At 38.8% G+C, this 15,672-nt stretch overlaps 1 protein-coding gene across 1 annotated transcript; it reads left to right on the top strand.

Annotated features, from left to right (window-relative positions):
• Positions 1-8,107: 8,107 nt before the first annotated feature.
• Positions 8,108-14,498, top strand: ostm1 (osteoclastogenesis associated transmembrane protein 1). The gene is made up of 7 exons (XM_081379313.1): positions 8,108-8,158; positions 8,247-8,563; positions 10,076-10,190; positions 10,364-10,458; positions 10,543-10,653; positions 12,263-12,428; positions 12,711-14,498. Exons 2-7 carry the CDS (start codon positions 8,300-8,302, stop codon positions 12,764-12,766), a joined length of 807 nt encoding a protein of 268 aa, XP_081235439.1. The 5' UTR covers positions 8,108-8,158; positions 8,247-8,299; the 3' UTR covers positions 12,767-14,498.
• Positions 14,499-15,672: the final 1,174 nt, after the last annotated feature.

Raw genomic sequence — 15,672 nt, forward strand, 5'->3', positions numbered from 1 at the left:
AGAGGAGAGAGGGAGGGGAGAGGAGGACTGTGGGGAGGACCATGAACGCTTATTTAAAAAGACTTCCTTTATTGGACCATGTGCAGGCAGTTCACTCACAAAGGCCTTAAATAGGATATTTTCTGTTCCCTATAGTTGCTTTCCCTTTTAAGTGCCGAGGCAAAAAAAGTAAGTTTACAACTCCTCTCACAATGAAGCTCTTCACTCCCAGGTTGCTGAGACCCAGGCTGACCTGGGAAAGTTAATTAGGAGGCCAACAATGAGCGAGCCCGAGCAAAATACCTCGCCTCTCCTCCAGCCAAAGATGTCATCCATTAATTAGGCAAATCTTTAAGGTGGGCTTATTGAATTTACAGAAAGGCCGCAGTTTGGGCGGGCCGCGTTTTTTGATCAGGCCCTCGCCCCAAACAATGCCTTCTCCTGGTTAAGGAAAAAGGGAGGGGATTGGTGGAAGCAGAGGAGGAAGAGAAAGAGAAGGAGGGGAAAAAAGGAGAGGGAGAGAAAGGAACGTATGGCTTGCAGAGGCTCAATGGGAATAAGGATGGGGAGATTCACAGGGGTTTGGGGGCATGCTTCGGCGATGATGTCATGCAAAGGCAACCTGGGGGCTTGGGAAGAGTGGAAAGGAGTTTGGGGGGTGGAGGAGGAGGGGGGGGCACTCAAAGTTAACATGGCTGCATCTGGGCCAAAGCCGTCTCTCTAAAGGACCGAAACGCATACGCACCCCTGCTGATCAGAGCTGGCTTTCACCTAGCATCTGCTGGATTCTCTTCAATGCATTACCATGATCAATTAATGACCGACTGTGAACTGTAAATGCTTTTCATTTCAGATCAGAATTAGTATATTTGTGTTTTGTCATACTCCAGAACTGCAGTCCATCACATTTGTCTTTTTAACTATTATAATTTCACAGATGCCACTAACAAAGGCTTCCGCACAGGTCTGGTTGCTCTGTTTACACAGTTATTAGTGACAATCACATCATGAAATTGAAAAAGAGAGTTCAGTATGTATTAAATATCAACAGAGAGACTTTCTATTCATACAAATATGTTTTCAGAAAATATTTTCAGTTGAAATAATTGCATGATGTCCTGATGCATCCCTTAACTTTTAGTTCTACACCCTAAAAAATGAATAAAAAAAATGTTAATAATCTTACCATACAGTGAATATACATTGCATTATGTGTCATTTTACAGTAACATACTGTCAAAGTTATGTAACCAGTGTAAAACAGTACATTTATTTTTAATAAATATAAATTTGCAGTGAAAAAGGGTAAACAGATCTCCAGAAGTCCCTGCCTGGCACATCACATATGATTATATTTCATTTAAATTGGTTTGTTTATTGAGTTATTTGTGACCCTGGATCACAAAACTAGTCATAAGTCGCACGGGTATATTTGTGGCAATAGCCAAAAATACATTTTATGGGTCAAAATTATCGATTTTTCTTCTATGCCAAAAATCATTAGGATATTAAGTAAAGATCATGATCCATGAAGACATTTTGTAAATTTCCTACCGTAAATATATAAAAGATTTATTTTTGTGAGTGAATGCAGAACAACCGTGAACATACATGGAGAACTTTAAAGAAGATTTTCTCAATGTTTAGATTTTTTTGCACCCTCAGATTCCAGATTTCCAAATAGTTGTATCTCAGCCAAATATTGTCATATCCTAACAAACCATACATTAATGTAAAGCTTATTTACCAGCTTCCAGAGCTGTCTCAATCTCAATTTCAGAAAATTGTCCCATGTGACTGTTTTTTGGTCCAGGGTCACATTTATTGTTATAAGTAGTGTTTTGTTACATTTTCCCTTTTTTTTTCTTGTTGGTTTATTGCATCATTTTAGCATCTGTGTTACATTGATGGTGCTTTGTCTTTGTGTTGCAGAATTAGATAAGCCTTCGGCATTTATTGGCTTTTATAAGTCACGCCTTTGAGGGTTTTCAGAAAAATGTCACTGGACAACTAGAATCTCACATCAAATTCCTGCAGGAACTCTTGTCTTCTCCACATAAAGCCAAGTTGCTCTTTTTATTTGATTATGACTGATTTAAATCTCCAAGCAGAGCTTCATATTGGATTTAGTCTTTGTGGGATTTGGTCTGTGTGTTGAGTTCCAGCTCTTTACGAATTTCATTGATGCTGGAATTCCAGGCTTTTCAAACCGAGCCCTGGTGTGGTAAAAGCTAATACTGACACTTGTACACAGACAAGCGGTAGAGTAGCGTGTATAAAGCTTTGTTGGGGGAGGCTGGGTATCTCTCTGTCCTCTTCTTTGACATGACTAGTCTTTGTGAGAAAAAAAAAAAAAAACCTTCCCTTGAAGACCATATCCCTCCTCTCTAGTTCATGCTGTTTTAAGGGCACTGACTGGGCTGAGCTCTACCTCCCTAAAATACACCCTCCCCCTGGTCGTCCTAATCGGAGGGGTGGATCTATGTGTTTTGTTGCTTGTCAAAAACAATCACTCTTCGGGCCATTACAGTTGCTGCACGTCCTCCTTTAATTGGTGTAACGCACGGAGGAATGAAAGCGAGGGCGGCCCACAAAAGCAGGCCAGTGAATGAGAACCGACTCGCACTGAACTGCTCTTCAGGGCAAAAAAAGTTCAGAGTTGGCAGCTAACAAGGAGTTGTAGGGGGGTCTTTCATTCAGCGATATCACTGGCGAAACTCTCAGACACCAACCTTAAAAATGTATTCGCATCGTGTTAGATGAAAGTGAACATTTTGTTTCAGTCATGTGCAAATAATTAAAAAAAGATAAACAGTTTAAATATATCGCAGGGCCAAATTTCTAAATAGGGCTCTTAAAGGTGATTTTTACGTATTTAAGTTTTACATAAAAATGAATTGTTTTTTTGTTTTCATACAATATAATTAGCCTAATAAAAATGGCTTTATAATACATGAAGTATAGGTCTCCTATAATGGAGGCAGCCATTTTGAGATCACATGACCAGCTCAGTACCACTCGCTTCATTATCCTCTAGTATTGGACACCAGGATAATGATAAGGCAACACAAAATTATTGGACACTTTGATTTATAGAAAAAAATAATAATAATAATGGCTGACTTTTGCTTTTTGAGCTGTATTGAGCCAGTATTGAGCTGGTCATGTGATCTCAAAATGGCTTTATAATACATGAAATATAGGTCTCCTAATGGAGGCAGCCATTTTGAGATCACATGACCAGCTCAATAACACTCCTTCATTATCCTCTAGTATTGGACACTTTTTCTTTTCTTATTGCAGATAATACAGTTACAATAAGGCAACACAAAATTATTGGACACTTTGATTTATAGAAAGAAAAAAAAAATAATGGCTGACTTTTGCTTTTTGGTGCACCCAGTATAAGTCCAAATGCAACAAAAAAACCTTTGAAACATTCTGTTAAAATGGCAATGCCGTTTAAGTCCACTTAGTAAACTCTAAAGTGTTGTAACTAACTGTATTTTTCCCCAGAGAAAGCTCACTTGGCCTGTGCTGGAGGTTGTCAGTAGAGTTTTATGTCCAGTTCGCTGGAGCTGAAAGAAGTCAGCATCGTGTCTTGTTATGAAACAAGACGTTCTTGCCTCCCGCTCCGGGTGAACGATTCCTGGGGTGACTTGCGTGGAACGATGGCCTCGCCGTGGCGCTCCACAGAGGCGACCAACAGCGAGGAAGTCAATGCGCCATTGTGCATCGAGCTCGTCGGCTACATGTTTGGTAATTATCCCGCCTGTTTGTTGGAGACTTGGATCTGTGAGCCAAGCCGGCAGACAGTAGAGCACAACACCGTCAACAAAGATTAACTTCTTCTGACATGTCTAGTTGAGGGAGACGAACTCAAAACGTCATTGATTAGTGCTGCCAATCAGTTCTGCAACAGCAATTTAGTACATTTTTTAATAGTAAAACAATGAACAAAATCACAAATGCTATTTGAGAAGACATTATTTAGAGTAAGTTTAGCAAATATGGGTCAACTAATCATTACCGAGTGGAGGTTTCAACAACATCACCCATACAAAACTTACACAAAAATAACAAAATCTTTCAGGTTCAGTGTTTTTTAAACGGCTCTATGATCATTAATCATAATGCTATTATCATGGCACATGTCATATAAAGTTAGAGCTATGTAGTAACCCATATACACTCACAGGACACTTTATTAGGTACACCTGCTCAACTGCTTGTTACCACAAACATCTAATCAGATGGCAGCAACTGTGGTCAAGACGATCTGCTGATGTTCAAACTGTGAACTTCAAGAAAGGTGATTTAAGTGACTTTGAACGTGGCATGATTGTTGGTGACAGAAAGTAAACTGCTGATCAACTTGGATTTTCACGCACACCCATCTCTAGGGTTTACAGAGAATGGTCCGACAAAGAGAAAATATCAAGTGAGCGGCAGTTCTGTGGGTAAAAATCCCCTGTTGATGCCAGAGGTCAGAGGAGAACGGCCAGACTGGTTCGAGCTGATTGGAAAGGCAACATATAACCACTCCTTACAGCCGAGGTGTGCAGAAGAGCATCTCTGAACGGCATCAAACCGTCAAATCTTGAAGCAGATGGGCTAAAGCAGCAGAAGACCAAACCTGGTGCCTCTACTGTCAGAAGATTGAAAAAAGCGTTGCCTGGTCTCGATTTCTGCTGTGATATTCAGTATAGGGTCAGAATTTGGTGTAAACAACATGCAAGCATGGATCCTGGAATCTTCTATTGATGGTGTGGGTGATATTTTCTTGGCTCCTTAGTGCCAATTGAGCATTGTTCAAAAGCCACAGCCTGAGTATTGTTACTGAACATGTCCATCCTTTAATGACCACAGTGTATCTTCTAATGCAGGATAAAGCACCAAAGCTCAAATCATCTCAAACTGGTTACTTGAACATGCCAATGAGTTCACTGTACTAAAATGGCCTCAACAGTCACCAGATCTCAATCCAATAGAGCAGCTTTGGGATGTGGTGGAACGTAATATTTCCATCATGGATGTGCAGCCGACAAATCCGCAGCACCCGCGTGATGCTAGCGTGTAAATATAGACCAAAATCTCAGAGGAATGTTTCCAGAACCTTGTTGGTTTTACCTAATAAAGTGGCTGTGAGTATGTGTTAACCTTTTAATAGTAGCTGGTTTTACATTTTTATTCCAGCTGGACCATCTTAGTCATTAGCTGGTCCAAACTGATCTAAATGATGGATCAACTGGACTACCAGCGGATGAGGCTGAGATTGCTTTCACTGCCAAGCTGATATGAGTTTTTTATTAAAGCAGGGACATAGACCTACATTTACCTTTTTTTTTTCTTTTTTTTTTAAAGGCTATATAGATTTTAGATTATTGTGTAGTTCTGCAGTAATCACATCTAAGACCAGCCCATGTCTCAGTTGGGGTAAAAAAAAAAAAAAAAAAAAAAAAACAGTCTATAGGCTATATATGTTGCCATATTATGTTAAATATTGTTGTGATAAATTTATGTTTGAGAGGATTGTCAGTCATGACATCACTACAAATAATACTTATAAAAGACTATAAAGCTTTTATCCAACTTAGATCTAGCCTATCAAAACTTGTGTTCACAGTTTCTTTAAATGAAGCAGTTGTGCTTTTCTTTTAAATGCTGCCTGATTCAAGTCTTATTTTTTTTTATAGGACCACCATCTATAGCATGCAAATGAGTGAGGTCCTGTCCTGATATTCACGTTTTAACGAGAAAGTTAGCTGTAATTAATTAGGCTGCAGGACTTTCTAAGCTATTTAGTGGGATCCGTTCATTGAACATTGAGAGCGCGTTTCTCCTGTCCAAGGGCTTTTCTCCTGTAGCTCTTCTCAGTTCACATTGCCTCTCAGAGGGCAGAATAGCCCAAGCCTTGATCCTCGTCAGTTGTCATCCCCAGTTCGGGCCACTTTGGCCGCTGCTAGTGGGGAAGTCAGGCCTAATCCCTGGAAGGAATCAGGGCAAAAGAAAAGCAACAATAACCAAGTCAACCGTAAAAAATGAAAGCGAAATCTCTATTATCAGCCCCAACATTTCCCAGCGATGCAGTGAAATCAGGCCGGTTTGTCATTCGAGTCAGACACCGGGGGGAGAATCTGGGGTCGCGTTGGGTTGGTAGACTCACACGACGTTTAGAGAGCAATATTTCGGCGAAAGGGGCCTCGCATTTGCAAAATCCCCCCTCACATCCCGCCATAAGCATTAAATGCAGTCTGACTTTATGTTGTATAGGCAACGCAAAACAAGAAAAGAGGCACAGTCCTCGCATAAAAGAACGCGGTTTTGGGGGATTAGGGACGGACCAAAGGATGGAGAATAACTTCTGCATAACTTTACAGCTCCTCTCTCTCCAGGTTTAGAGAGCGCACAGTCTTTAGTTAACCCTTAACTGCTCCCTATATACGAGATTCATTTTATAGGCTACATTGAATTATATTTATCTGGACAAATAAAAAAAAATCATCAATTGTCAATTATTACAATAAAGTTTTTGACGATATAGATAAACGATAAAGAAAATCCTAGTTGTGTAGCCAATCTAAAAGTTTAATACGGATGCCAAAATGTTGTTTTAGGATTTAAAACGCCTTAATATGGTCTCGGGTTAATGTATAATCACGATCGCATCCCATATATGTGCATGCATTTCTTTCACAAATGATTGTGAGGATCAGATGAAATCATTTTCTTGAAAACCTGCTTTTCGTTTTAAGAATTCATTAGGACAATCTTTAGCCACACGCACTTCTATAATTTTCAAAATATAAGCCAAGCTATCCAGGCTCATCCCTTTGCTTGAGAGCTCTCCAGTCGATGGAGATGCTTCACTTAGGCAGCCTAATTAGTGATTTTTGTCCTCGCTCAATTGTCTCCGTTGTGCATTCAAATGAAGTCCGTAATGCACATGGCAATTGTAGGCCTGTCTGGTATAAAAACCTGATTAGTTTCCTACTGATCAATAATCGTATTTATTAGGCTATTTCTTCCAGGGCATGTGAGGTAGGGCTATGTGATTTAAAAAAAAAAAAAATTGGACAAGGGGTTATTTTCACTGCAAACGTCCTTGGCATCACAGTATGATTCTGCTTGCAAACCGCTGAAATCAGCTGCCTTGGGTGACTTGGATCATCCAATTTAAGGCTATCACAATAACAGTGCTGCAGTAGTGGAGAGCTAATGCCACAATCCACGACATAAACCAGCGAATTTACCCTCAGACATCAGCGCGCGCAGTAGAATAGCCCTTAATGCGAGGCATTCTGAGTCCCCCATTTCCATCAGGCTCTCATGACTGCAGAATTGCCGCGGACTGCAAGTTATCAAGAGGCACTAATTTCACATTAAAGACCATTGACTGCAGTGGCTTGATTCGAGGGTTTGTGACAATTAACACAATCAGAATCGGAGCCCAGATCGTTTACCTTGACTCCGTAATTATTTTTTGGCCGCGTGCGCGCGCTAACACATTCGCAAAATTGCACGCGGTGTCAAAAACCGAGAAGAGAGAGAGAGGATGCAGCGCGTGCGTGTAAATCTGTCTCCAAACACACAGATAATAAAATAATGAAAAAAGAATACAGTTAAGGTGCTTATTCCAAATTTTCATAGCAAGGTATTGTTATTTCTGAGGCTGCAGACATTTTAAATTCACATTGAATTGATTCATATTAGTGGTGATAATTAAAGCAAATAGAGACTATCCTATTATAATATGTGCATGATCTAAAACCGACGGAAAGTCCTATTCTGAAGCGCGGTAGATGTGTAAAGATGATCCTTAAATACAGTAATGTTAAATGTATATTTCATAAAAGAAATGTGCATCACAAATATATTTTTTTGTTAAATAGCCTACGTACATGGGCAGAGATCACTGACTTATATGCTACTGAATTAATTATATTAGACTAGCCTACTTGTGCAATATGATCCTATCTATGAGATAGCTTTTATCTAAATTAAAGCGAATAGTTTAATTTAAACAATAAATTGTATAGACACAAAACAAGTGGAATTTGCCGAAAATGGGCTTCTTTCAACTTCACCTGTCATTTAAAATCCCGTCCATCGCGAGATTTCCATAGTCATGTGATCGAGACGCAAGCAAGAGGAAAACAGGAAGCTGTGCAGAGTCTAGGCAAAGCAACAGCATTCTGTATTTGGAGTCCAAAAAGATATGGATTTGTTAACGAAATTTACATGTGTGGTATCATGCTTATTTTCAGGATGGACGATTACATTAATTAACGTTGCTAACTGTTCGGTTTACCCATCGGGAATGAGTGTCGATGCCGCATTAAAGCTGCCTGTATCGCAGGCAAGCGGTTTGGGGCTTTTCTACTCTCTCAGTCTTTCATCTACGTTTCCAGATGACTTGGAAGTGAACGAGTATTGTATTAAACTGCTTCATATCTACGGTGAACGCTACGTGACTTACGCCAACTGCCTGGTGTCTTACGCACGACCTGTCAAAGTCTGTCAGAACTGTTACACTCACTTCAAAAGTCTGACGGAAATAAATACAAATATATCATCTGACCAAGTAAGTGTTTAATTTACTCTAAATGTCCATCTATAACACTAAACGAGCCTATACATGGTTTGAAGGTTGTTTGACAGAATTGGTAAACCACTGGTCACATGCACTCATGTCATGTCTCGTGATTGTGTGTGTGTTCAGTGTGTTGCCTGACTCACACTGACTCTGGAATGTTTTAGTGAGCTTATAGAGCTATTTTAAGTTAATTTAAATTAACTTGAGTCCTTCTGAATAGTTGAACATCTTTGTCATCTTGCTATTGCACCTTTTTAAACTGAACAAAATAGCTAAAGATGCCAGTACATACTTGTATATATTTTGATTAACTTTTGATTAATATAATATATTTTGATTAACCAATTTTGATATATGCAGGTTAGTGGGTGTTTTGTCACTGTACACACACTGTTATTATAACATGTTATTATAAAATTAAAGCTGCAAGCAGCATTTATCGGGGTTCAAGCATTTAAGGCCTTTAAGCACACATGCATAAAAAGACATTAAGTTTTATTTGGCAAGCATTTAACCACTGACATCATAGATGGAAAAGACCATTTACAGCCAATACAGGCGATTTACCATAGAAGGTACATGTTTTTTTAAGCTTTTTAACAGTTATAGCGCCACCTATGAAATTTTGCATGCTTGTTAACAATGTTATGTCACATATGCTCACAAATTTTTGTGAAACTTTGAGTTTTCGTTTTAGGATTTATAGGCTTTTGAGTGTATTTTGCCACGCTCATTTTATAAATGACCCTGTTTTAGCCATACGAAAAATGCAAAAGTTCAACTTTTATTTTGATAATTATTGATCTAGAGAGTCCAGAGAATTGTCCTAGACTGGTTTGGTTCCGATCGGACGAAAACAACCTAGGACTAGTTTGCAAAAATAGGTTTTGGACAAAATTCAACATGGCAGAATATGAAGAGTTCAGATGCAAAAGCCTCTAAGTGCCATCTGAAATTTTCTTCTAGAATGATCATTTTTATAAAGCTTGTATATTTATGTTAAGTGATTTCACTTAAATGACATTTAATAGGTAATTTGCATTGCCATTTAAGTGAAATTATTGAACTTAAATATACAAGCCTGATAAAAATGACCATTCTAGAAGAAAATTTCAGATGGCACTTAGAGGCTTTTACATCTGAACTCTTCATATTTTTCCTGCCTAAATCGAAATTGGAGATACACATTTTGTCCACCTTGAGCCAGGGATCACAAGGACAAATGGTCTAAGAGTTATGAGCGACTTTTGGTTGCTGTAGCGCCACCTATGGGCCAATCAGGGTCATACTCTGATAGGTTCTCCCCAAATTGAGGCCTACCATCTGGCCAGGTTTCAAGTCTCACTAGGCTTTACGGTTTGGCCTGCACGATCAGTTTTACAAATCCTTACAATTACAATAGGGTTTCAGCATTTCATGCTTGAACCCCTAATAAGTTATGGTCTGCAGATGTAGAAGTTAATGCTTAATAATTTGTGACTAAATTATGTCTTCTCATAGATGGGCCCTGGAAATGTTAGTTGTCATGACAGCCTGATGCGTTCTGATAGGTTGATGCTGCTCTATACCCTCTACAGCAATATGGAAGAGATCTGGGAATCAGCAGAATGCAGTCGTAAGTAACATAACCTGAAACATTGTATGGTTCGATTGAAATTGGCATTAGACTGGATCCTTTCTCTTAGCCATGTTTCTTTCATTTTCACTCTTAACCAGATGATATATTTTTCACCAATTGCAATATGAAGAAATTGTGTCGTGTGTAAAATTCACATTTTTCCTCATTAGAATGTCTGACTGATGATAGTGAGGCTCTCACCAATGAGACTGTGTACTTCATGGCCATTCTGAATCAGTCACTCACCTGCTTTGAGCAGTATCAGGTAATATCGAATGGCTCACTTAGATCAGTACAAGCACAGTTAAAACAAATCCTTGAGTTTGAGAGTCTCCTGTTCTCTAAACAGGGGAACCACACCGAACTGTGCAAAGACTGCAAAGCCTCATACAAAAGGTTGAACGAGCTCTATGGTAGAATGGAGAAAAACCAAACACTCTGCATTGATATAGAAGACGCAGTAAGTACCCACTATACACAAACCCTGTCATTTGACAAAAACATCCAAAAGTTGTAAGTTTTACAATGTGCAAGTTTGGGAGAATTGTAAAATATCACCCTCATTAGCAATACATCTGTAACAATGCTTTTGTACACTCATTTTACCCCAATTTTCAGTCTGGACAAGTCGACGCTAGTTGATTCTGCAAATATTGGGAAGTTGGAGTGGTTTGTGATGGGCACAGACTTCTTTTTTTTTTTGTGCTTCAGACTAGGATTCCATCCAGTTGGAAGATATCAAACATGTTTGATATTTTGAGCTGATTTTAGAAAACATGTTTTCATTTTTCACGCCTCCAATGAGAAACATGTTTCTGTAGATGTGTCCCAATTCAGAGGCTGCATCCTTTGAAGGACCTTGCTCCCCAACTTCGAAGTCCGCGAAGGTCGAACCCAGCAATGTTCGGGATAGTTCACCCAAAAATGATTTACTCACCCTCAAGTTGTTCCAAACCTGTACAAGTTTCTTTCTTCTATTCTCTTCTACATTCATCTTGAAGAATGTTGGTAACCAGACAGTTGATGTTAGCCATTGACTTCCATTTTAGGAAAAAAAAATACTACAGGACATGTCGAACAGCTCCTTCTCTTTTTTTTAAGAGCCAATAGCGTTTCGTCTATATCACTGCTTGGTCAGAGCCGTTGATCTTGGTAAACCCGCAGTTACCTCCTAATCTCTAACCGTTTCTCCTCCTAATCTCCTCCATATCGCTTGAAAATACAGCATTCTGTGCAGAATTCATATGGGTCTGATACATTATCTGGTATGCTCTGACTCGCGCATATGATCCGCTCTGTGCTATGATGTCTCTGGACCAGAGCAGACTGTGTGTGCGCTGTGATACTAATGTGAAACCAGACTTTATTCGCCCCAATGTAAAGCATATTTACACTCTCTGAATCTTTCCTCATTCCCTACGTAGTGCACTATGTGCTGTTCACCATGTAGCAAATTGTAAATGTGTGAACAAATGAGCCATTTTAGACACATCTATTTATAATGTAGGGGACGGGATGCTTTAGATTCTAGAGGGCATTTGATTGGACAGAAAATCTGATCAAAATCATTGATCCATATTGGTGGAAGTGAGAGACTGAGAGGATCCACTCGTTCTGTCCTTTGTGGCCTAGGAAATGAAGGACGCATTTGTAGTCTGCATTTGAAGGATGCAGCCTCTGAATTGGGACGTAGCTTATGTGAGTTTGTTGTGTTTGGGACACCTTGAAAATCTGGTTGTGTATGACGGCCAGTTTTCCTCTCTAACCATTTACAAATTCGTAAAAAAGTATAAAAAAGTGTTTAATGCCTAATGTTTAAAATATGATCAGATTTTAAAAGTCATGTAGTGTATTCCAGTCTTAATAAACAGTAGCATTTCACACCATTCACACAGAATGGATGAGAATGCATGATAAAATTCATTGTAATTTGCTTTGGATGAAATCGTCTGCCTAATGCAGTTATGTAATATAACACACTGATCCAACAAAGAAAAGAAAATGTTTTTTGTCAGATAAAGATGGAGCCGTTAGATATTGTGAAACTGATTACCTCGCTTGCTTCTCAGATGAACATGACACGGCGGTTGTGGAGTAAAAACTATAAATGCTCGTTGCCTCGGGAAGAGACGGTGCCTGTCATCGCGGTGTCCAGCTTCATGCTCTTCCTCCCCATCATCTTCTACTTAAGCAGCTTCCTGCACTCGGAACAAAAGAAACGCAAGCTCATACACCGTGAGTAACTTGCTTAGCTCTTCAAATTGTCTCTGCAGAAGGTTCAAGGAAAAGGAGGTGTTCGACGGTGTTAACTGTGCATGTTTTCGGTTTTATGGTCAATTACTTGCTGACAGTACTTGGCTCAGATCACCAAGACTACTACTTTTAGCATCTTTCAAAGCGTGTAATACACAAACTGTGTTCTTAATGCTCTGAGCAAAGTCTCTGACTTTGTAGTGAATATTCTGCTGCATCTCCTGCCAGTCTGGTTTTAATCTATTCCTTCATCTTGATCCACAGCCAATAGAGCAAAGTCCAGCAGCAGCCTAATGAATATCCAGGACAAATTCAGCTGAGTGGAGATGAGGCATCTTTAGTTCACCTCTCCCGCTAAATCAACAGGCACTTTTATCATGGACGGACGGGGTTTGTGTCTTCTCCTGGACTCCGAGCACATCCCGGTTCAAAGACTGATGTTCTCCAGCTGCTGTGATCACATTGTCTTAAATCAGAAGTTTTTTTTCTTTTATTTTGCACTATTTGTGATTTGCACTATTGATTTAGGTTCAGTGCTTTTTTTTTTTTGCTTAGCTGTTAAGACATAATTCTGTTTTTCAGAGAGGATCAGTGAGCTTTTCAGTAATTAAAGGATTTTGGTATTATATTATTGTATTTAAGGTATGAAAAAGATGTGATCCTGAGAAAAAGTTGCTTTATCTTTTACATGAAACTGGTTATGCTGCATTTTTGAGAGAGCATGTTACATTTTATACTCTCTATTTTCCTAGGTACTAACGAATGCGCGCACACACACACACACACACACACAAATAAATGACATGGCAATGTACCACTTCTGGAAGCACTCCATGTGCATTAGAGAAAAGTCTTGTAACAAATACCTTATTCAGGGTCAAAGGTGCATGCAGTGAGTAGAGGAGAAAAGTAAAGGATGGCAGAGGCAACATGAAGCCTTTTAGATGAACCATGTGCTTGTTTGCTTTTTATGCTTTTTACAATGGAGTTGCCATAGTCTTCACCTCATTGTATGGTTAGATACTGTCATTTAAATGTTTGACGAACAAATTAGACTAATTAGAGTTACGCATGAAATAAGAAAGTTGAATTAACGATATATCAGAGGAAACTTTTATTTGCCCATTGCTGAGTGTTAAATTATGTAAAGAGTGAGTTATAAGAAAACCCCTTGCATTCTTTTGTGGTTGTGAAATAGTTTCCAATCTACTAGTTTCCTCATACCTCTATTAAAATATGTTAATTGTGCTTAACTCCTAAAACCTTCCTTGGAGGGATTGACAGGCTCGTTGTTTTCATGGCTATGTGGACTTTCCTTGGATTGCAAAGCACCCGTTTCCCCAGTCATTAGCAGCTAATCTAAATGTAGGTAATCGTAACAACACATCCGTTTAAGCCGCATTGGCTTTTTGGTCTTATGGAGCCGAGCTATAAGCGCATTTTGCTTGATTTGTCCAATCATATGATCGTACAGGAAGATGTGGGGGAAAATAGCCTTTTCATACGCGGCTCATGAGTGCAATGTCTAACAAGAATGACAGCTTTCATCCCTGCAACGCCATTATCCGTTAAGCATTGGTGAAAGTCATTACTCCTGACCTGACTGCCAAATGTAGCAACCAGGCGAATTTCATGGCCACGTGCTCGACGAACTGACGCAAAAGCTGAAAAAACTTTTGAGACGTATGACCCGAGCTTACTTTCCCTGACAAGAACCCTAGAGAGGATGAGGGGAAACTGGTGGAAAATATGAGATTATCCCACATCACGTTTTGCCCCAATAAGAATCAGAGCAGTGACTTTGGACCTTAAGCAATGAGCCTGAAACTCAGTATGGGGCTTTGAAATCCAACAAACCTTGAATGTTGCTGCTGCATTTTGTTTAAAAGTTGACATTAGGATTTTGGATGACCTGTGATTAGAAATGAAATCATTCTTGTCTGTTGATGATCGCTCTTATGGAGAATTCGTATACGAACAAAAAAGTCTAATATTTTCACCTTTTGTAAAGCTGTAATTTTATTTCAACTAATAAAAAGACATTTCATTCTAAAAATGTTTATTGTATAATTAATATATTTATATGTATAATTTATTTAGTACAGCAATGTATATAGCAATGTGAATTGAGTTCATTACCACCCCTCTGGCTTGTGTCCAAGCATCATAATCTATTCCAAGGAGCTTTAATTGTAATTGACTAAGAAAATAATTCTTTTTTTTTTTTTTTTTTTTTTTGTAAAATGTAATATTTTGTAAGTTTCTGCCTTTTAATTATTTAAAATGGTCTCAATATTGCTCAAAATTAGTTTGAAGGAAAAATAAAGATATTGATTGTGATAACTGGTAAGTCATTATAATGTGTTAGTTTGTTTCTTGTTAGTTAAAATTTGTACAAATTTGATAAAATACTGGAAAACAAATACCGTAATTGCATGTCAAGTGTGTTGCAACAAGAAAAATCATCAACTAGCTGATAATAGTCATATAATAATATATACACACCTGTTATTATATCATAATAATATTTGGGATATAAATGAAATATTGTTGATTTAACACAAATTAGGTTCACTTAGCAAATTTTTATCTTTAAACTTGTTTGATTTGTGTCTCTGGTTCCTACCAATCTGCTCTCCATCACACATAGTATTCTTATTTAGTGCAACTGGTAGTTATGCAAACCTTTTAAAGCTGTCAGATAGTAAATTAGCTAAAGCTGAATATGGTGCTTTGTTGAAGTAATATAGCTTTATAATTAGAGAACTCTCACTTAAGAGCCAACATGTGTTGCTGAATGAAAGGGGCCATTATGACCTCATAAGGGTTAAAGTCTGAAGATCATGGGATTATGGTATTATGATTATAAAATCACTTCATCACAGTGGTCACTTAGCAGTAGCACCGCTGATGGCTACAGAGCTCTCCATTCCAGCCTCCATTTGCCGCTGATCATTCTTAAATGCTTCGCCCCATTACAAAGGTCATATGAGAGGTCAGCTGGAGGAGACATCGCAGATGCTGATTGGTGTGTCAGAATCCTAAGGTGGATGACTTCTGTTCCCTGTAGCTTTTTTTAATAAGACAATGGGATCACATTCGGCAAGGCTTACACAGACACGGGGGGTCTGGCAGAATGAGGGCTTTTGAATAAGGGGCTATGGCATAAGGGCAGAAACATCTGACCCTGTTGGGCACCCCTGCCCACTCATCTCTGGGTACAGTG

This window comes from Scardinius erythrophthalmus (genome assembly GCF_964197995.2).
Source record: "Scardinius erythrophthalmus genome assembly, chromosome: 11".
NCBI lineage: Eukaryota > Metazoa > Chordata > Actinopteri > Cypriniformes > Leuciscidae > Scardinius > Scardinius erythrophthalmus.